A 23,435-nucleotide genomic window follows, 5' to 3' on the forward strand; every position below is an offset into this window, starting at 1 on the left:
TTTTTTTTTTTTTTTTTTTTTTTACTGGGGATTGAAATCAGGACCTTGTGCTTGCAAGGCAGGTGCAGTGCCACTGGGCTAAATATTTCAATGGTATTTCTGTAGGGTTTCTTGGCTTTTCTATGCAGGCAATTTTATCATCTCCATGTAACTTTTTCCATATCTTTCCAGTCCCTGTATTTGAGTTTTGTTATAGTTTAGCTAGAACCTTGATTAGGAGATTGAATGGATGTCATACAGGAAGGTTTTTAAAGTTCACAATTGAGTATAAATCTCTTTATAAGGGAGATTTAAATCAATCTCCTTATATCAGATTAATAACATTCCTTGTATTCCAGCTTTGTTAAGGTTATTTCCTTTGGTTCAGTTTTGATGGTGGTGGTTATCTAGTGTTTGAACATACACTTTCTCATACTTTCTCTCTTCTGGGGAGAGAGCAGGCTTCCTTAATCAGTAGATGGAGTTTTTCTAGTATTGTTTTATAAACAGAATAGCTCCTCTTCCCTTGAAGCTTTGTGCGATTAGCTAATTGTGTAGTTCGTAATTTTTGACTGTAGCTTACACTCGGCTATTGACTTTGGGTTTCTTATGTGTTTTTGGCACCTGGAGATTTCCTGTGGTTGACTTCAAAATCGGATATAAAGTTAGATTTTTTTTTAATAATTCTTACTTATGGTTTTGGATAGGAAAAGAAAAGACTTCCCTTCATTAGCCTAGTGAACCAAATTGAATGAATATTAGTTCTTTAAATCTCAAAATTCCACATGTGAAACTTAAAATTTTGTTTATTCAGATTCTCTACACCAGCATGCCCCCATAGGACTTTCTGCAATGATGAAAATATTCTGTATGTGTGCTGTCCAGGGAGCCAGTAGCCACATCAGCTATTGAGCATATAAAAATATGGCAAATATTAAGAGACCGAATTTTAAATTTTAGGTAATCATAACTAATCTCTAAGTACTTATATATGCTCAATGGCTGTTATTTTAGTGCAGGTTTATGTTAAAAAGGAGAGGGAGAAAAATCCTCTAAGCAGCTTAAGAAGAGAATTTGGTAAGATGTTAACATACAGAAAGTCTTTGGAGTATAGTTTTTATATGTTGTAATGACATAGTCAATAAGACATAGGACAGATTCTGGCTTCATGTCCTGCATCAATTAATGTCTAATAGTTTATATCTGAAATATGTGTATCTGTTGAAGTGGGGTCTGTGTGTATATCTGTATCTCTACCCCAACCAGTGATTTCTTTCTGTGGTCTCTAGGGAACTACAGGTCAAATTGAGGACAGTCAAAGTCCTTGTGAATGTGGAATTCAGGTTGGGCTTTGGTGGCTTATTGGCTGATTGGGAATACTTTGAGAATCGCTGCTCTACACTGGCCTTTGTAGGGAGGGTGAGATTGGCGGTTAGCTATGATAGAAGTACAGTGATTTATATTTTTATGTTCTAGCCAACTGTCACTCAGAGGAAAAACAAAAATGAGAAAGGAAGACAGTAAAAGTTTACAACAGAACTGTTAAGCTGAAAAGGATATCTGAGGGCATATGTTAAATCTTGTCATTTTATAGATGAAGAAACATGTATATGTGATCTATGATATATATCGTATATATATATACTTTTTCTGACATGCATATATGTTAAAAATAACTTGTCTGTGTATATTTATCATGTAATGCCTTGTTGAATAACCAATTAATGATAAAGCTGAGACTGGAATCTGGCTCTTGTAACTTCCGGACCATTTTTTTTCTTGCACTGTATGCTATATTTTGCTGTATGCATCCAGATGCTTTCATTTCAGAGAAAAAAAAATGTTCTTTAAAATACAACTGTACATAAACATTGGCAGAGCTTAATTATATTTCCCTAGAGTTATATAAGACATATTTGTTTCAAATTAAAGGTTGAATTATAATGGATAGTATTGTATATGGGTCGGTATTTAAAAACAAGTATTTTAGGACTCATATGATGATTCTCTTTGATATTTCTTGCAAAAGTTTCCTAGGAAAAATAGTTCATACAATGATTTTTAGAAAAAGTGAATGTATTTTAAACATTGGACCTACAATTACAGTTGTGTTTCTTTTAGCTTCTTGCCAGAAACCATACATTGCACTTATTGATGGAATTACAATGGGTGGGGTAAGTAGACTTTTTACTCTCTTCATTGATAATAACAAGCTATAAGGAATAAGTTAAAAATTATTAAACAAGTGAGATGATTAATAGCATAGAATTCATTGAAACAGAGTCACGTGTGGATTGGATTTTGTATCCTGCCAGATTTGTGAAATATTTTCTTCTAGTGCTTTTAGACTTTATCAACTGGAAAGGAAATTGTATGTCCTTAATTGTTACATATTGTTTTAACTTTGAAATTAGCAAGCTTTCTTAAGCAATAGGCACTGAGTACATTTTTTGTTTATATAGACTTTTTTTCTGTTTACAAATTATCTGATTGCTTCCAACAGCTTTAGAAGAGAAATCTGAATGCTTAGATTTTTTTTCTTAGACTCAGTAGTGGAGATGCGGTTGCCTAGGATATGTCCACTTAGTGGAGGTGCTTATAATCTTTATGAAATCTCTAAAACTGCGTTCCTGTTGGTCAACAAGTGTTTTACCTCTGTGCTATTATAAATAAGTCTAAAATGTAACTGGCCCTGAAGAACTTGATATGGAGGTAGAGAAAACATAAATTACAGAACTAGTGAGAAATTGCACAGCCCTAACCGTAACAGAAGCCTTTGAGGGAGCAGCAAGGGGCCAGAATGGCTCTTAGTGGCAGAAAAGTGGCTGCATGGAGAATATGGTGAATTGAACTGAGCCTGGAAAGGTAGTGTAAGGGAGAAAAAGTGACCCTTCTCACACCTCACAAAGATTATGGCTGACACCCCTAGGACAAAAGAAAAGCACAGCAGATCTGAGTCATTTACATGACACAGGAGACTTCTGAAGTGAACCCCTGAAGACTCGGGAAACTTTATGCTCAGGGTCAGTGCAGAATGGACGTGATTGGATAAAGGCATGAGCCCGTGACAGTAAATTGGAGAGCAGTCGGTGAGGCCTGTTTGTTCAGATCTTCTTGGCTTTGTTGAGCGGTATCCCTTTCCTCTGGGTGTGAGCAGGCTTCCCTTCCCATGAGGGTCTACTGAGCTTCTTTGAGGAGAAGTGGGTCAGGGAATTCCTTTATTGCCTGCTCGCCCTCAGAAAACTGGGAGAAAGAGAGTGACCTCCAAGGTAGGAACTCTTGGGCTGTCATGTTCTGAACCCCAACAGCTGATAGAAGCTAGGTAGGCAGGCAGTAGGAGGCCAAAGAGTGGAATTTCAGAAGTTCTACCTGTTTAGTGCTTCAGAGATTTAGTTGTTTGGAACACAAGATGCCCCCCTCTTGTTCGTGTAGAATCACTTTAATCGACACCTCTTGGATACCAAGAATTGTTCAGATCTTACCCATTATTTTGGACAGGGTTCTGCTAACAGCTGTGTGGTTAAAAAGCAGGATCAGGAGCAGTCTGTCCGTGTCATGTCTGCAGGTACTGAGCATAGTTTGGTTGTACTTTTTCAGGGAAATAACAGGCAACTTTGAAAACTACCGCCTGGGGCACTCATGTTTAAACGTCCAGCAGAATTCAAGTTAAATTTTGAAGTTTTAAGGGGACGTATCACAAATAGCCTCTCCTTTGATGTAAGATAGGAAAATTATGAACTGTCACAGGGTTTTCTACATACTTCAGCATGGATTTACATTTACAGTTCTGTAGGATTCCCAAGTCACGTGCCTTCAGTTTTCCCACACTCCATCTTTATGAAAGACTATTCAGTGAGCTCTTAATGACAATTGTGTCCATGGTCTCTTGTCCTGAAAATTTTTTTGTTAAAAATCTCAAGGTCTTTTATTTCATTCATTGTTACCTGCCGAGACTAAAACAAAATGTATAATACAAAAGAGAGAATTGAATTAGGGAACACACGAGTGATGGTTTCTACATGATAGTATGAGGGGCTTTAACTTTTTTCCTCTGGAGTTCAGCAGGGGCAAGAAGTTGGTCTTTGAGTTTGGAAAGGAATGTGGTTTCCTGCACAGTGCTGGGCATGGCTAGTCCGGGAGAGCAGTGGAAGGGAAATCACAGAACGGCAAATTGAAAAGAACAGAGACTCAGACCCATCCAAAAAAGAGCAACCTGCCTCATCTTCTGGCAAGTTGGACTGCAAGCATGGGCTTCCGCATATTTCAGTAGCGTGTTTGCCTGTTCTCTCCCCCTTTGACTCCCTCTGCTTCTTTGCATGTTTGTTTTGTTCTCCATGTTGTATAAGCTTCAGCCTTCCCAGGTTTTTGGTATCTACCCTCAACTTTTACATGGCTGCCATGTCTTCAAATTTCAAGTGACCTTTAAGCTTCATTGCCTGTCATCAACCAGTGGCTGCCCACTAGTATGTTCTAGTTTAAACTGCTAAGTGTAGGAACTCTGCCTAATTCATCTCCCTCTTGCTCCCCAGGCCTCCGAATTCTGGTTTGTCTGTTGGCTGCCCTTGGTCCACAGCCATCTACCCATGAGCACTGCTTGGCCCAGAGAAGGTCCCTCGGCAGAACAAATGCTATTAAAGAAAAAAGGCAGTGATCGGGCGGGTGGTAGCCTTCTCTCGTATGTCTTCCTTACTTTAAAATTATATGAGGCATTAAAATCATACAAGTGTACAGTTTTGGAGGAATAACATGAAGCCTCATGCCTGGTGAAAAGAACAGGAAGCTGAAGTGAGAGGTGGCTGGGGAAGATTAGGAGGTAGAGCCTTACAGGCCATGGGGTGGGGTTTGGAAAATAAAAGTGAAACAAGAAAAATGTGTGTGTGTAGCAAACTCCATTCCATATGATGTAGTATAATGTAATATACAATATATATATTATGACAATATACAGTATGGGAATTGTATATCAGAAAAACAGGCACATTTGTGCAGATATTAGAGATACACAGGGAGAAAGCTGAGGGTTCCTTGCCAAGGGGTTAAAAGCTGTGTGCCTGGGGAGAGAATGATAAGATAAGACTAGGATGGAGGATTGTGGGCAGACTTCACCTTTCCATGCCGTGTTTTGTAAAGCACACAGTCAGGTGCTGCTGGTAGATTCAGTTAACTGACAGAGGAGGCAGTAACGAGGAGAGTCAGAGTGGAGGCAGGTTGGCCTGTGGAAGTCTGGGGTCTGTCTGTGGGGCAGCTCTTCTGAGTCCTCGGGCTTGGTAAAAACTCATTCAGTTGAACGCTTTCTTTTAAAGTTCTTGAAACACATTTCTGAAGTTAACTTGCAGTTATGATGTGATAAATGAAATGTAAAGAATAGGGATTACGGAATACAGGAAACAGTCTAGTGTCTCATTTTTATGAAAATTGTAAGATTTCACTAGTCTGGAAGTATATACAATCTGTTTTGGGTTAATATTGTCAGTTGACAGTATCCTGTACAGAATCTATAATGTAAATGTATTAACCTATGTGGGGTGGGTGTACTATTATGGATATAACTTGCAAATGTGGACACCAATGGATGTAGGTAGTGACCAGTTTTATTCATTTCTAAGTTTATGGATATGAACTATTAAATTTTAAGCTTAGCACAGTACATAAAGTGTATAGTAAATTGCATGTATTCCTAAGTATTAATGAAATGCTTAAGGGCTTTAAGAACTTACAAGCAACCAAACTGAATGTGAAAACTTTTGACATAGTTGAAGTTTGCATGAAAAGAGAATCAGAAACAAACCCTTTCTATTTAGGTGACACTTAAAGAGCTGTTACTGAGGCTTGGCATTGTTTTAGATAATACTTTACCTGTTTTAATGCATTTAACACTGGTTTCAAAGAGCAAAAACTGGTTAAGAAGGATTAATAATTAAAAGAAACAGTATGTTCTGACTACTGTGAAAAGCAAGATATGACAGTGCTAGCAGTTGACATAATGTGGATCTTGTTTTGTGTACTCGCATTTCAAGTATGTGTGGTATTCAGAAACAACTGGTATTTACCATTTCCATGACATTCAACAAGTTTGTGATGTCCTTTAGTAATCAGTTTTTTAAGATTTTATGATTGGCTTCATTAAGTGTTGTATCTGAGAAAAGTGACACAACTGATTTGAAGTATGTAAGTAAAGTATGTTAAGATTTCTTTTTTAAATTACTGGAATTTGCTAGGATAACTTGGTTGTGTTTTTTTGCTTATTGATGCCAGTAATAAGCAGCACTTTGTGGTTCTGGGAAGAATCAGTGTTTTATTCTGTATCTGTTTTGAAATGAGAGGAACTGGGGAGGGGACCCTGAAGCCTAACAGAATACTCATAGAAACCTCAGTTAAATCAATTTTTTTTTGAGGGTAAAGGGTATCAAACTCAGCTCCTTGTGCTTGCGAGGTAGGCAGCAGAACCACTGAGCTAAATCCCCGGTTCCATAAAATCAATTTTTAATATAAGGGATTTGCTTATATTTCTGTTCGGCAAGTTCATCTGAAATTGTATGCTTTAGGGCTTCTTTTGACCTATACCCTGAAACAAATTCCTGTGGAGTATAAAAATTATCTAGCTGCTTTATAATATTTATGTTTATGCTTTTAATTTTTACAGTATTTTAAAACCAAGTGTTTTTCTCATTTCCTTAGGGAGTTGGTGTCTCAGTTCACGGACAGTTCCGAGTGGCTACTGAAAAGTCTCTTTTTGCAATGCCAGAAACAGGAATAGGTAAAAAGTCAAACATTTTTCATACTTTTAGAATCATCTTTCTTTAATGTATTTCAGGTTATACTGTTTTTGAAGGAGTCAATGCGTGAGATGGAACAATGAAAAGACTTTTAAAAACAAGATGATACCTAAAAGTTTGCATTAGTTTAGTAATTATGTCAAAACACAAAAGTAAGAATGTTTACTTGGAGACAGTAATACACTATAGTGTATTTTTAGATAAAGGGTCATTAAGGAAAATATTCTTGCATTTAGATCTATGATCCATTTAGAGTTAATTTCCACATACTATGTGAGGTATACATCACAGTTTGTTGATCTATATGTGGAAATAGTCATTCCAGCACCAGTTTTTTCTATAACAGTGTAATTTTTTTATCAGTACATGTTTGCAGTACATGCATTTTACAGTCATCTTCAGACATGTCCATAGTGCATCTTGCTTCCTTTTTTAAAATCCCCTTCTCACCCTCACCCTCCCTTCCTCCTCCTCCTCCTGATTCTCTTTTCCCCATTTTATTCTTACTGATATTATTAATCTTGGCTCATTTTGTGGCATATAATATTTACATTCATTGAGGTGCTTAGGTTCCTATAGTATGTGGCATAGCTTTATTCTACTTATTTCCCCCTTTTTCCCCCTTTCCCCTTCCTCTTGATCTCTTCCCCTTCCTATTTACAAGAGACGCATTCCCTCGTCTCATTTAACTCATGTATCCATCCTTTATTGATCTCTTTGTTTGTATTTGCATTACTCAAATGAGAGATACCATATGGTATTTAAGCTGTGTCTGGTTTATTTCACTCAACATTGCATTTTCCAGGTGCATCCGTTCTCTACAGATGTTTCAAACTGGTCCTTCTTTACAGTCGAGTAGTATTCTGTTACATACACATACCACGTTTCTTTATCCAGTCATCTGTTGATGGGATACAAAGTGCTTCCAGGATTTAGCTATTACGAATTGTGTTGCTGTAAACATTGGTGTGCATGTGTCGCTCTAGTATGATGTCTTAATCTCTTTGAGGACGATTTCTTGAAGGGGATATGGAAGGAGCAGATGAGTCACATGGAATTCCTAATTTTAATTCTTGCAGTCTCCGTATTGATTTCTACATAGTTATCATCATTTGCATTCCCACCGGCGTTGTCAGAGGGCTCTTTTCCACCATCACCAGTACCTTGAGAGTACAGGCCTAGAGAGAATACATTTTGGTGTGGACTAGAGTGGAGGTGCAGAGTGGAACACAATGAGCAGAGGCGGAGTGTATGGGTGTTAACACTTGCTGATGTGGGGAGTGGATGTTTAGCTTATGCTTCTGGGCGGATGGGGCTGATCAGGGAAGGCGCTTTGTTGTTGGAGGGATGTGAATCAAGAGTGTGTTTTTGCTGTGTTCTTCAGGAGATGCTTATTATCCATGTGGTTGTATCTTGAAGATAGATCTAAAGCTGGATATTTGAGGAAAAAGCCATAACTGGATTTGGGAATGTGTTATCTACTAGTGCTGCCATAACAGAATACTCTAGACTGAACAGTTCAAGCAACAGACATTTTATTTCTCACAGCTCTGAAGGCTGCAACCCCCAGATCAAGGTGTCAGCAAGTCTGGTTCCCCGAGGCCTCTCTGCACGGCTCTTACATGCCTGCTTTCTTGCAGTGTCCTCAACAGGGCCTTTCTGTTCATGCATCCCCGGTCTGTTCTTCAAGGACACTGGCTATGTTGCATTGGGGCCCTTCCCCGTAGCCTCACTTAGCTGTAATTACCTGAGACCCTGTCTCCAGATAGACGCGCTGTAGGTTAGGGCTGCAGCATATGAATTTGGGAGTGAAACAGTTCAGTCCATAGCAGCATAGAGATACTGTTTACAGCATGGGAGCTAAGGAAATGTATACAGAGTGAAGAGGAGACAGCCTAATAGCAAGCCTGGGCTCTGCACTGCTCAGAGGCCAAGCAAATGCATGGAGCCGGTGAGGGAGACCGGAAAGCAGCAGCTGTGGTGATGGCAGGCAAATGGGTGGGAACATCACTGAGAGCTGAGGTGGGTGGAGAAGAGGATGTTGGGCAGAGAAGACAGTGGCTGGAGTCTGCGGAGTGACTGGTAAGAGGTGTCCTTCAAAGCTAAAGAGGGGCCTAGCAGACGTAGAAGCAGGCAGCCTTGAAGGATGTGAAGAGGAACCGTTCGGACGTTGTCACTGCGGTGGGTAAAGGAATGGCACCAGAAGGGCTGTCAGGCGGCTGGTTGTTCCTTTTGTTGAGGTGGGTGACGCGGGGGCAGGGCCTCGGGGACTCAGCTTCAGACCCTGCTGTTTCTGAGGGGCATTCTTATTCCTTTAAATCTAGGAATTTTTTGTGGAGCAGAACTGGAAATAATTTGAAGGTTTATGTGTTTATCTCAACTTAATTAAACATCCTTAGAATAGCCATGTGAATTATAAACCAGGGTCACAATTATTTAAGGAGCTCTAGAAATAAAAAGGTTGTACACTGGCAATTACTCGTATGTATGCTATTTTCAGCTGTTGCCAGTAGAGGGAGGATTTTGAAAATACTGATGGTTAAGAAAAGAGTAAATTATTTTATGAGGCATGAACTTGCTCATTAAGTAGGACTAATGGTTAAATCTTTAGTTTTCTAAAACAATAGATGATTGAGTTTGAGAGAGATTTTAAATGGTATTAATGAACTTCTGTGTAATTGCCCTTGGACTGTGTTTTTTGCTATGTTTGTCATTTGGAAGAAAATAATTCTGTTAATTTTTTAATCTGTCAGATTCCTATGAGTGAATCAGTGGCAAGAAAATTTAGGTAACATCATCAATAATATATAAAATATCGTGCTGTCACTTTACTGAAGATTTTGAAACCTATGCTAATTCAGTTAGCACAGTTCATAGCAAGTTTTTTTGTGACATTGATTGCATTGTACTTAGCTTAGTAAAAATGGTAGTATAGATTAACCCACTGAGACAGGGCCATGTGAGCCAAAGTAAAGAGATCAGAGTCATCTCTCATTTGAGTCATTGTTACAGCTTTGTGTATATTTAATTACAGGACTATTCCCCGATGTGGGTGGAGGCTATTTCTTGCCGAGACTTCAAGGAAAACTGGGCTACTTCCTTGGACTGACAGGATTCAGACTAAAAGGAAGAGATGTATATGGAGCAGGAATTGCCACACACTTCGTAGATTCTGAAAAGGTAACTGAGTGGTTACAATCATGAATTTTTGCCACATATGGCTGCAAACCCTGACCTGTTGCTTATATATAGCTGTATAACCTTGAGAATTTTGTGTGACCTTCCTGATTCTCAGTTTTCACAGGTAAAACAGAGGTCATCCTATTGGGATTCAGTGCTATCTTACCTTGCACCTTCATGAATATTTTTAAAGAATCGAGTCTATTTTAAAAGTAATGCCTGTCTTAATAAATTCTCATATATAAAATCAAAATTAATCTTTTAAAATAAATACATTTTTGAAGGATTCTCTTGGTTGTGAGTTTCCTTGTGGATGTGTTTAAAATAACTGCATTTGTAAAATACGGTCTTAGGACTTTTCTAAACCAATCCTGCTGCATGGATACATGTTTCTTATCTTTGTCTTTTGTTGTTGTTTCTTGAGACGGGAGGTAACTTCAGGCTGGCCTCCTGCCTCAGCCTCTCAAGTGCTGGGGATTCAGACGTGTACCACTACACACTGCTTTTTTTTTTTTTTTTTTTTTAAACAATAGCATGGGATAGCACAGCACAGAGTGTACAAATAGTATGAGTTTAAATCCTAGCTTGAATTTAGCCTCTCAGTTTTCCCATCTGCGATGAGGATGACGATAGTACATAATAGTTGGAGATTCTTTTGAACCAATTTGAGGTGGTTTTCTCCCCAGAATTCTCAGCAAGAGCCCTCAGACTTACTGTGTTGGCTGGCTTAGCTCACTGACTACACTGGCTTCTCTGGCTCCTGAGCCACATGGGCAGGTGGGACACACAGCTGGCCAGTTTGTACTGAGCACGCCCTGTCCTTGTAGTTGTGGGGTAAAGTCTCTCTCTGGAGGAAGCACGTGATCTTCAAACGATACCTCGTCTTGAGAGAAGAATGTTTCAGGAGGATGGATGGAAAGGACTATTATAAAAATTAAATTAGAAAATTTATGCTACATGCTCAGCCCAGTGACTTTCATACAGTAACATTCAAATTTCAAATTAATATTTTTAAATTTAGCACATAGTGTGTGTGTGATTTTTTTTTTTTTTAAGAGGTGACATTTTTCTTTGAATCACAGGAATGGACTACTGTATTCATGTGCCACTTTCTAAAGTTTTTCCGTTTGGGGCACTGGACATTCAGACTATTCTACAAATCCCAAGGATGGTTAACAGATCATAAATCTGTAATGTCACACAACCTCTCTGACCTGCCAATCAATCATCAAAGTAAAACAACTGCTTAACATAAAAATGTATTGCTTGACTGCTAAGAATTCTCTTCAAAGTTTATAAAATAGCTGTGAAAGTTTTTAATGTTAGTTAACCCTGGTCTTGTTTCTCACACTGTTATGGATTCTGAAAAATGTATGAAGTGTGGGAATTGAGGGTGCTCCCTGTCCAGTGTTACAAGTTGAAGCTTCCGGTCTGTCTTGTTCTGTGGGCCTCCTCAGATACATGGCTGTGTCGTCCTTCCCTATGCTGAACCGGGAAGTCTGCACGGCAGAGCCACCCTTGATAATAGTGGAATTTAGTTAAGGGTAGGAGAGAAAGTGGATTTGTAGTCTTTTGCCCCCTTTGTAAGCTTGCCCAGTAATAGTATCTGCAGCAGATGAACCACTAGTCACAGGGCCTACAGGAGACACAGAAATGAGTAATAAGCATCGAGGATGGATCGGAAGTGGCCCAGAAGGTAAATCACTCTGTGTCATCTGGCAGAGTACAATGTGATGAGTGTAGAAACAGGATATGTGCAAAGAAACTACTCAGGATTGAAAAGAGCTTCCTATGAGAGAGGACTGAAGCTTTTTTCTCAGGTTGTCAGGAAATGGCATCCAAGTCAGACAAACCCCAGGGCCAGGGAAACGGCCAGAAGTCCCTTGGCTGTAGGACGGATTGTGGGGCTTAGATGGCAGAGGGAGTGGGGCTATTTCTACAGAGCTGCACGGTGGTGACTATAGTAGCCTCGAATGTGTGGCGGTCTTACATAAAATTAATGTAAGGCTGTACCTCCGTTCATGAACTTAATTTGTTCCATGGTTTTGGAAAAGGTGACTGTAGTCATCTTTGTCACCAAATGTAGAGTTTGCAGACAAAAAACAGAATTTTGCCAAATGTTTTTGTGAACCAAATTGTTCAAAATTTGTGAACCGAGGAACCACTGTAAATCAGTATTTGTAAATCAGACCTTTGGGTGAGATGGAGGATCAGTATCTTTTATCTGAAATACTTGGGACCAGCAGTGTTTTGGACTGGATTTGGGGTTCGCATCAGTTCCTTTGTCTCTATCCATTCTCCTGAGGCAGCGTTGGGTGTGCGGGCCTGGGTGTGCATTATACTCGTACCATTTCTCTCGGGGGCTCGGCTGGAGTGAGAGCGTCTGTATTTTGAGAGAAGCATTCTAGGAAAGAATAAGATTTAGTAGCTTTCGGTGTCTCTGTGGAGTTTCTAATCTGTTTTCCTTTTCCCCTTCCTTTAGTTGGGCATGTTAGAGGAAGATTTGTTAGGCTTGAAATCTCCTTCCAAAGAACACATCACAGAAGTCCTAAGAACCTACCACACAGAGGTAATCCTGCCCTGTTCTGCCTCTGGGTTTTATGGGAAAAAGTGAGCTGTTGGCAAATCTTAGGGTCATTGTGTCTTGCCGCCGCCGCTGAGCTTCGGTGCAGGGCCTTGTGGTCGGCCCTTGCAGAGGCTCTCACCATGCAGTGTGGCTTTTCTGCTGCAGGGGCCCCGTGCTCACACTGCAGAACAACTAAGTGATATGCTTCCGTGTCTCTAATAACATATTTAGCAGTATTTCATTCCTTATGTTACCTAGCTTAAATTTTCTTATAAAGGCCAAGACTATAAGAACACATAAAATCTAGTTGTACATTTATGATAATGAATTCATGCTTCTTTCTGAAATTCTACTAAAATTGTAATACTGGGATAAAGCATAAATCCACAAAGTCAAATAGAAGAGGAGACAGCAGCAAGTGTGAGATGTCAGTATTTTGGAAGCTCAGAGCAGGAGCAGAAGGGTCAAGGTAGCTAACAGACCTGAGAATGCTGAAGTTGTTCTTCAGCGTGGGCAAGAGGTGAGCAGACTCCTGCCGTAGACCCCTGGAAAGAAGCCAGTTTTCTCTGAAGATTGGTGTGCAGGATTGGGGAGTGACTCAGCGATGGAGATTTGCCTTGCATGTGCAAGCCCTGCTTAGACCCCTAGCACTGCCAAAAAAAGAAGAAAGACTAGAATGTGGATGGAGCAGAAAGACAATTTCTTGTAAGTTTGTATAAGCAGCAGTTAAATTTTTAAAAGTCCTCATCCTGTACAACCAAGAGTGGCTGTCTTCTCCTACCAGCAGAGTAGAAACTTACTCTTTAGAGACCAAAGTGGACAGTGTGAGGGCAGGTTGGTGAGGTCTGTAGTGAAAAGAGGAGACACGTACCTCTGAGAAGACCCACAGCCCTCTGGCCAGTTGGCTTGCAGAGCCAGTGTGGACCACCAGTGCCTGAGCATAGAGGAAAAGAAACTATAGATGCTGATAGTCATAGCCCCCTAATGAAATGTTGATATTTGACTGATGATCTTATAAGATACCTGTAATTGATAGTCCTTTGAGTTGACATTACACAGAAAGCTTCCTGTCCTTCACAGAAAAACAAGTGTTGCTGGGGCAAAACAAAAAAGGCAATAAAAGATGGCAGACAGTGCAAAGAAAAGAGACTTTAAAAAACAAAAGTAACTCCAAAAACTTATAATTGTTCTCTTCAGATGAGAGAAAATGTCTCACTAAGGAACAACATATTATAATGAGGAGAATAAAAAATTCAAAATGTTATCACAAGTGGGAAAACCCCACAACAGATTGATTAAAATTGCAGTTGAGGAGAAACTCTTAAGAGGGGAAAAAGGCTACTAAGATGGGATATGGAGGTCCAGTACATGAACTTAACTCTTTCCACAATTCTGGTCACAAACTGAACTGGATAAAAATAGAATCAAATTCAGTGGTTAGGTTCAACATTGACCTAATGGGGAAATTTCAGAAACATGGAAAGAATTAAGTTCCTAAACCAAGGTATTAATTTATTTAATTATTAAGAATTCATTACTGAGGAGATGAGGTAGAGCAATAGTACAAAAAAGTTACCCAGAACTGAAGAGCGCCAGAGTTCTCACGGCCAGGGCCTGTGAGTCCTCATTGTGACTTGGATGGAGAGGGCCTGTTCGTGTCTTCTTGGGGCATTGACGGCTTCTGATGTCATGGTGTGTGGAAGCTGAAGTACCTCCCAAAGCGTTCTCTTCCACATGTAAGTGGTAATCCGGGTGTCGTTTCGGACATACTTTTCTCAGTGATTTGGATGAGAATGTTGACAGCATTTTGATCAAATTGACTTTAAGAAATGTAAGTTAGGGAAAGGAATATGGATAAAAAAAATCCCTTTGAGTTTAGAGTACTCTATCTAATAGTAACTTGTGAAATTGAGTAGGGATAAGTGGGAACAAAGTACTCATGGTGTAGGATGACTTCATAGTAGAAGACAGGAAGAAATGTAGCCTGGGCACAGATTTTGTTCAAGTTTAGTTGATTGGAGTTTGGAATAAGTAAGCTGAGTAGTGGGCATGGGTCAGCACTAACCAGCAGTGTCCTGTTTGCAAAATTGTATTAAAACAAGCGTGGCCTGGAAGCCTTTTGCATTTCCGTTGTGCTTAGCTCTGATCCAGCCCCACCTGAAGCCGTGCTGTGCGGTCCTCACTTTATGAATGACCCTGGCAGCCCCTGGATCATGAAGGTGCATAGAATGGTGCCATGTGCCAAATGAATAAGGTAAAATAGAGTAACTAGAAATATAAACACAAGGGACTGAACATCAGGAACTGATGACTGGAGTTGCCAAGCACCTTCCTCTGCCTACAGGTCAGAGCTGCCAGTCACCAGGAGGTAATGGGAATTTCTTGGTTGGCAGGATGAGCTCTCAGGCCTCCCACACTCCCTAGAATCATAGGTGCACTTAGATCTTAATGACATAAAAATACAGGAACACTTTCATCCTTTGACACTGAAGAATACGACATGCTCTCTGAATCTTGAGCTATGGTGGTAGTTAAGTATGAGACTGTTAGATGTAAAAGTGACAGCCTGTCACAAGGTGTATCAATACATGTGAAATTTTAGGAATTTTAAAAAGTTTTGATTTACTTCAAATTTTTTTTCAACAGTCCAAGATTGATCGAGACAAACCTTTTATACTTGCAGAACATATGGACAAAATAAACAGGTACTTTAAAAGAGATCTCAATTATACTATTTTGGAACAACCACATGAAATTGAATTTACTAAAGTTGTAATTGTGCTTGACAATGCATCAAATTCAGAGATCAGGTAGCATAGTGCTTTTATTTTCACTTAACTTTGAAAGTAACTTAGATAATCTTCCCATGCTAATTTTTAATGCAAAATGCCTGTTTTTTAAATGAGAAGAGAGCCTAGAAAGTAATGATTGAGTTAATGTATCTTCTGTCTTTGTAGTCATCTTTATCTGAAGGTGAATGTCTACAGTGACTTAGGAAATTGACAGAGCAGCTAAGGAAAGAAGAGGAAGAAAACTTAGAAAATAATAGCTCCATCTCTTCTTTTTAGAAGCATGTTTTCCCACAGTTGGGATATTTATTTATATATTAGCATCATCCATGTAAAAATGCAAAAGAAAAGATTTAGGATTTATTTTGCACTAAACATAAACTATAAACATCTTTACCCAGGGAAATAATGTTCTATTTCATCATTCTGTAAAATAAGTTAGAAAATTCTTCATTATTAAAATGGGGCTGAGGGAAGCCTGTGTTCAGATTTGTTCACATTTTAGAAATAGGAAATTACTTGCACATTGGTGAAATCTAGCATTTGCTTTTTTTATAGGTGTTTTTCAGCCAAAACTGTGGAAGAGATTATTGAAAACTTACAGCAAGATGGCTCACCTTTTGCTTTGGAACAGTTGGAGGTAATAAAAAATGCTTGGCTCCTGTCTACCCTAAGTGCAGTAAAGTCTTAGGGCAGGGAAGCATTTGTGAGGAGTCTCTGTGCTCTATGGTGGTAATATAGCCTTCGAAAGTACAGTGGACCCTTGCCTTATGAACTCAGTTCATTCATAAGGGCTGGTTGTAACTCAAGTTGGTTGTAAGTCAAAACTGTTTTTACCATTATAAATAATGGGAATACCAGTTATGTATTCCAGACCTCCCAAAGCACCCTTTAACCTTTTCATAGCTAAAAAAAAAAAGATGAATAATGTGCATAATTTATCAGAAACACCAATAATTTTCCTAGTGTACTCACTAAAACGTTATAAAATGTGCCTAGTTTACCAGAAACAACAATTTCATGCTGTACTCACCATTCAAGTTGACATCTTTGGCTCTCTGGTGTCCTTTCCTTGGGAGAGTCTGTAGCCCACAAAGACCTGCTTCTGGCCATTAGGTCTCAAACTTTTCAGAACTAAAAAGTGGTCTACGGTTGTCTATTTCTGTCTTTTCTTTAACACTGTTCTGTAGTATGATATGACATTGTCATTAAGGAAGTGAATGCAATGATTGACCTTTTCTCTGAGTGGGTGTTGTCTACAAATGTTTGTATCTTCGTCCATTTTTTGAGCATTTCCTTTATTTCAAAAGAACTTTGCTGCACCGATTGTTCATACTTCAGAAAGCTCCTCAGCTGCCATTCTCTGTTGCTCAGCCAGAAGTTGCAGAAGTTCCTCTGTAGAAAATTCCACTGAGTGTTCCTCCACCCATTCCTCAACATCACCACTGTCCACCTGCAGGCCTGTGGACTCTGCTGTAGTGACAGTGTCATCAACCGCAGGGTCAATTGAAGGCTCAGGCTCCTCTACACAGCCTTCAGAGTCTCTCTCCTGTATAATTTTAGGCCACACTTTTGTCCAGGCAGATGGCCCAGAATTTCTCAAGTTAACTCCACACAGGAAAGGAAGTTGATGTGTTCCTTCCACAACTCTTTAAGGGTTAAATCTGTATCAGATGACCTGGAAGCACTTCAGGAACAGTTCTTTGGTGTATAGCTTCTTAAATTAACTATAACCTGCTGGTTCAAGGCTACACTAGAGGAGTTGTATTAGGTGGGAGGAACTCAACTGAGAGCCATGGGAATTCTTCGGCCAGTTCTTCTTTCAAATCTCGTTTGAGCAGGAGCATTGTCCATGGTGAGGAGGGCCTTCCATAGAAACCTCTGTCCTCTAGATATTTCTTAACAGGATAGAAAGCCTCTCTGATCCACTCAAGAAAAAGTACTGTTGTTACTCAGGCTTTTGTGTTAGATCTCCACATGACCCCTAGCCTATTCTTCATTACTTTGTTTTCTGACCACTCTAGGGGTCTCGGGGATAAACCAAGAGGTTATCTTGTGGTTACCACTCACATTGGCACATAGCAGTAATTTTAGCCTATCCTTCAGAGGCTTGTGGCTTGGCATTTTCTTCTCTCCTTGGGTACTGTATGTTTTCCTGAGTATTTTCTTCCAGAAAAGGCTCATTTCATCACAGTTGAAAACTTGTGAGAGCAAAAGCCGTATCTCTGTGTCATCATTTCCTGGTGGTGTATGTAATTTTCAGCAGCCCTTTTATCAGCACTGGCTGCTTCACTGTGCCTGTTACACAATGAACCCTACTTCACATTTTAAAACTGTGAAACCACCCCCTACTGGCACGGTATGTTTCACCATTATCACTTATTGATGGGTTATCCTTCACAAGATCTACATTTGTAGCCCTAGGTTTTTCACAGATTGTAGACTTGGGCTATAACCTGCCACCTGCCTTTTGTTTATCCATACTAATAATAACCTTTCTACATCATCTAACACTGTTGATTGTGACTTACTAATTGAGTAAGCAACACTAGCTTCCTTATACAAAGCTTTTCTGTAAGATTGTTGAGATGGTGGATTTCAGCATGCTGTACATGTTAGCAAGATCAGTCACACGAGTGGCCCTCTCGTATTTCTCCACAATTTCCTTTTCAATTGTGATTGTTTCCTTTACCTTCCTTTCCTTCCTTAGCTTCTTTTCTAGTTTTTTGGGGGCCATTTTTTGCCTCTTTTTTTTTTTTTCTGGTACCTGGGATCAAACTTGGGACCTTGTACTTTCAAGGAAGGCATGGTACCAGTGAGCTAAATCCCGGGCCCTTGAGGACCATTTTGATAGCAGCAATTGTAGTGATTATATAAAGCACTAACCTAAGTTGTGTCCACAGACATGAACATCTGGGCTCAGACTGATACTTAAGCTTACATACGCTTTTCTGACATCACGAGTCTTTGTTTGCAACCAACCAACCATACGAGCAGCCCACATTAAATTAAATGAAGTTGCGATTGCATTCAGCTACTCATTTGAGTGTAGTCATGCAGCGTATTGCAGTGCCTTGGAGTCTGTGTGGTGTCACTTTATAGTGCAGTATGTGCTGTATTGGTTTAAAACCACTAGCTTGCCCCCAAATGGAAGGGTAGGAACCTGGTAGCCTTTGAAGTTTTCTTCCCACGTGATGCCACATTCAGCGAGCAGATAAGCTTCCCTTCACATTGGGGTCACTGTCCCTACTCTTGTTAGAGTGGGAGATTTTCATTTTCAGTCACTGACCTCAGCTCTCGCTCCAAACATCAGTGTCTGCTGGGAAGAACATGATGTGGGGGTCAAAAGACTCTTCCTTGACAGAGCTGAGTCACACGGCTCCTTTTCATTACATGAGCTACAGGGTACGCTAAAAACTAACTCTGAGGTTAAAGATAGTTGTTAGCGACTTGTTCAGGGTTGGTCAGCATATTTTAAAGACGGTTGAACACTTCAGTCTGCAGACCACTGGGGCTCCTCGTCCTTCTGCAGACCCCACAAAGTCAGGAACGCAGATGCATTTCTCCTCACAGCTGCCTTCTCTTTCTGGGCAGTCCCTGTCTCTCAGAGTCTGTGGGGAAGGACACAGGTATTGGTGTATTTGCTAATTATTAAATAAAAAACAAATTTAAAAATTCTTACATTTTAAGTTTCTACTGCTGCTACAAGATAGCATATGAGGTTTAAAAAATGATAAATATAGGGAATTTGGAACTTTCATAATACTTTATTTTGTGGCTTCTAATTTTCTGTTTTAGATTGTCCCTCAAAGTCTCCATGAATTTTTTTTTTTTACTGCATAGGGTTAGAATTCCTCAGACCGCCTTTTATTTCCTAATTTTGGTTTTTAAGATAGTTCAGGCTGTCCTTGGTCTCACTGTGTAGCCTCCGAGTCGCGGCAGTCGTCCTGCCTCAGTCTCCGGGGAGGGGCGTTGGATTGCAGGCATGCACCGTCACACCCAGCTTCAGAGTTCCTGTTAGTCCCTCTTGTCAGGTTGTACAGAGTGCCAGATAATCCATCAGCTAGTGTGCTAAGCACCCTGGCTGACAGGTGGGTGCTTACATTAGGGAACCTTCACAAGGTTCCTCCTAATAATGCTCTCGCGTTCACACGAGTAGGCGTTTAATTGTGTAAGGTCTGAGTGTAAAGTCACATTGTGACCGCTTGCGTGCGGCTCGGCGTTCCTAGGTGTACTCACTTCATGCAGCAGCTTCTGGCACACTTTGACCTAGCACAACTGAAATGGCCATTGAGCCGGTCTGCAGTCCCCTCCCTGTACCCTCTGACCACTTCAACTTCTCGTACTCCATACAGTTTGTCCTCTGTGACTGCCTTATTCCACTTAGCGTAATGTCCTCAGGGTTCATCTGTGCAGTGGCGTGTGTCAGAATTTCCTTCCTTTCTAAGGCCAAAGACTCCCCCCTGCATGGGCATTGCACGCTTTGCTTATCTGTTCATCTATTACGGATATTGGGCAGCGACCACTGGATGTGGATACAGGGCTGCTGTGAGTACAATAACGTGCTATGAAAGTGGGCGTACAAATAACTCTCCAAAGCTATGCTTTAGTTCTCCTGGATGCGCACGTAGTAGTGGAATTGCCAGACGGGGTAGTAATTCTGTTTTTGTTCCTCACAGTGTTATTGTAGTGTTTCTACCACAGTTGTACACGCTCGTGTTTCCACCAAGAGTATGAAGGTCCATTCCCTTCAAATCCTTGTCAGCACTTGTTATGTGTTTTCTTGATAGTAGCCATCCTAGTGGTCGAGAGGTAATAGCTCAGTTAGTTTTGACTTGAATTTCTAGTAATTACTGATTTTGAGCATCTTTTCATGTGTTTGTTAGCCATTTGTATATCTTCTTTGGAGAAATACCAGTTTAAGTCTTCTGCCCATTTCTGAATTGGGTTTTGCAGGGACTTTTTGCTTTTAAGTTACAGGAAGTGTTTTTCAGTGCTTGGGGTTGAAGATGGGGCCTTGCACACCCTCGGCAAGTGCCACTAAGCTGTGGCCGCAGCCCAGCTGTCACTTCTGGACATCCTTGTCTGGTGGTGAGACTGCCGCACATCCTCACCTCCTTACGTTCTAAGGTAGCGTCCTCTGTGGGTATTCGTGGCTTCTGATGATGTCTAAGCACTGCTTAGCTGTTTGGGATCATCAGTTATGCCAGGCGGGCTCCAAATGTAGATATGTAAAGTTGTAGGTACAGAATTTTTTGTGACAGACTAGAAAATTTTGTCTGGTTCTTTGGCACCAAATCTTTCATAAGATTTTGGCATATGAAGGAACCTGTAAGTGCTATATTTTAATAACTTACATAGAAATTCAGTTTATTACAAATGATAATGGAGCTGTAATAATAGCTATTATTTTTTTCCCCAAAGGTGATTAAAAAAATGTCTCCAACATCCTTAAAGATCACACTAAGGCAGCTCACAGAGGGAGCCTCGAAGACCTTGCAGGAAGTACTCACCATGGAATACCGGCTAAGTCAGAGGTTCATGGTAAGAGGATGGATTACTGAGAGTATCATCACACTGGAGTCAGGAGAAAATGTGTACTCATTGTAGAGCGTGTCACATATGGAAGAGGATAAATAAGAAAGTCGCAGCTATCTGTAAATGAAAACAAACGGGCCAGTTCACCTCCCAGATGGCTGTGAAGCCTCTGTGTAACGAAAGCATAAGAAGGCCTCTAACCTCATGTGAAATTCAAGATAGGCAGTACCAAGCATGGTCTCTGAGCTGTGGCAAGAAGTATAAACACTCCAAATCTGAATTCCTATATTGGTAAATCAGAACTAGTACTTAAAAGCAGACAGACATACAATGACAGAAGGAAGTTATCAGTCTGTTACATGTTTTGTAACCGATAGGCTAACATTGGGAGCACCATCATAAGTACAGTCAGCAATCATACGGAATGTTCGTGTCATGAAAGATTCTACAGTCATGGTTTCTTCTGTTTCCATATGTTAAACTGTTCTTCCAATTTTAGTATATGTGCTGCTGAAGTGAGCACAACTTTTTAAAGGCAAAAATCACTTGTTACATTCAGAGAGCCCTTAAAAAGTCTTATTATTTAGATTAACAAATTGAAAGTCAAAGTGAATATTTAGCTTAATAACCAGAAAGCAGACATTCCTCCTGCACTTCCAGGTCTTGAAGTAGTTATTAAGATATCTAATAAGCAGTAAAATTCTTGGCCATATATTAGAGTCACTCCTTGGACCACATCAGTGGCAGCTGCAGTCTATGAAATGCACATTATGAGCAGGTGCTGTGCCGGTCATCTTACCTGTGTGTCCTCTGTGAAACAAGATGCCATCTCCAGAAGGATGGTACAGTTACCTCTGTGGACAGAGGTGGAAACTGTAGCTTAGAGCAGTGACGTGCAGCCGCTGAGTGGCAGAAACAAGGCGTGCAGCCGGATGTTCTTTGGCCAGTGGGTGCCTGCTTTCTGTGGTACTGGGAGTGCACTGCCCGTGCCTGCTTCCCTTCCTCCTCCCGATGCGCTAGCTCCTCGCCAGCGCTGTTCCAGTGTTCAGTTCTGATCAGATCAGGAAGGCACAATCCTTTATTTCATGCAGATTAGTTTACTGAGAAAGTAAACAACTAAACAAAATAAGTCAGATAACTGTAACTTATGGTAAGTGCTCAAAGAGAAACCCACAGGCTTGGTTATAGAAGAAAATGCCACAGGGACAGGATGGAGTTGGGGAGGCAAAGGAAAACTAAGTGGGTCAGGGAAGACGTCTTTGGGATGTTCCTCCCTCATCCGTGACCTGAAGGAGGAGATTGAGAGTGTTGAGTGACCTCTTGGTTTTAAAGCAGGGGGTGATTTGGTTTTTCATTTGTTTATGTTCATTTTGTTCTAAGAAGGCAGTGATTGCTGCATCCTAGAGACAGGGTTGAAGGGGTTTGAGCATGGGTAGAGGAACCAGAGAGGCATTTACTGCAGTGATCAGGTGCCGAGTAGCAGTGGGGTAGGACAGGGTGACTGGAGAGAAGCGGATGTGGGAGGCCGAACTGGAGACATGTTGGATATGAGGGAGAGGATGCACGGGGAGCTGGAGATGTGGGTTAGAGATTTAAGGCTGAAGGACGTTAACACCTCTAATAACTTCTGGGGATTTATTATCTCAATGAGAGTACTTAGCATGGGTTACCAAGGTTTACTGTAAGTAAACAAAACCAGCAAATCCCTTCCTTGGTAGTGGAGAGATAAGATGCAAATAAGATAAATACATAAAATCTGTATTAGTATAAATATTAAAGAGAAAAGAATGAAGCCAGGAAGTAAGATGAAGGCTATAGAGTGATGGGGGTTAAGTGGTAGGTGGGCTGAGCCAAGAAGGCCCCGCCGAGGTGTTCCGAGTGAAGACCTAACAGGTGCGGACCTGGTGGTGCCTGTCTGGAGGAAGCTGCTGGCAGAGGGGGAGCTGGGGTTGTGCAGTGACCAGGAAGGGAACGGGATTCATCACCATCACCTGTAGTGGGCCCTGGATGTGAACCCGACCCTCGGATGTGTGCGCTTGACCACAGTGACAGAAGGGGACAGGGGACCTCCTCAGCTGAGGTCTGGAGGAGCTGTGTGCTGGAACGCTGGGAGAGGGCAGTCCCTTCCGCAGTCAGGAGAGGAGGTAGGGGCAGGTGGCTGCTGGAGCAACAAGTGTTTTAGTGGTGAGAACATGAGAATGTTCATTTTTTTTTTTTACTTAACTGATGAAAGAGGTTAAGTCATTAGCTGAGATTTACAGTAAGAGTCGAATGTGCTCCAAGGATAGAGGCCAAGAGAACATGAAATAGTTTAAATCCTGATCTTGGGGAGAGGGGACTAGATCTTGGATTGTGTCAGGGTTTCTGTACCTGTTTTTAACATTTGTGGCCGTGAATTTTAAATAAAACTGCTCACAGTTGTGATTTTTCTACAGCAAGATAAAATTGCTCAATCAAATGCAAGCAGAGCTCAGTGGTGGGGATTTTGCCAGGCATGTAGAGGGGGAAGAGATCTGGGGAGGATGAGGACATTTTCCATGGAGAGTAGGAGAGCGGCTGGGGGCAGTTGCGGTCAGGAGAGAGGACAGTGGTTGACACGGTTCTCAG

The 23,435-nt window shown here is 40.8% G+C and overlaps 1 protein-coding gene across 1 annotated transcript in view; it reads left to right on the forward strand.

Moving 5' to 3' along the window:
• The window catches only part of Hibch (3-hydroxyisobutyryl-CoA hydrolase), a 47,636-nt gene that overhangs the window by 20,091 nt on the left and 4,110 nt on the right, over positions 1 to 23,435 (forward strand). The window contains exons 6-12 of the mRNA XM_033756395.1: positions 2,101 to 2,153; positions 6,658 to 6,736; positions 9,790 to 9,935; positions 12,418 to 12,504; positions 15,148 to 15,206; positions 15,849 to 15,930; positions 20,715 to 20,834. Coding sequence (XP_033612286.1) covers positions 2,101 to 2,153; positions 6,658 to 6,736; positions 9,790 to 9,935; positions 12,418 to 12,504; positions 15,148 to 15,206; positions 15,849 to 15,930; positions 20,715 to 20,834 — 626 coding nt within the window. The remainder of the gene's footprint in view (positions 1 to 2,100; positions 2,154 to 6,657; positions 6,737 to 9,789; positions 9,936 to 12,417; positions 12,505 to 15,147; positions 15,207 to 15,848; positions 15,931 to 20,714; positions 20,835 to 23,435) is intronic.

Source organism: Fukomys damarensis, unplaced genomic scaffold (genome assembly GCF_012274545.1).
Source record: "Fukomys damarensis isolate Sample0158 unplaced genomic scaffold, DMR_v1.0_HiC HiC_scaffold_26, whole genome shotgun sequence".
In the NCBI taxonomy this organism is placed as follows: Eukaryota; Metazoa; Chordata; class Mammalia; order Rodentia; family Bathyergidae; genus Fukomys; species Fukomys damarensis.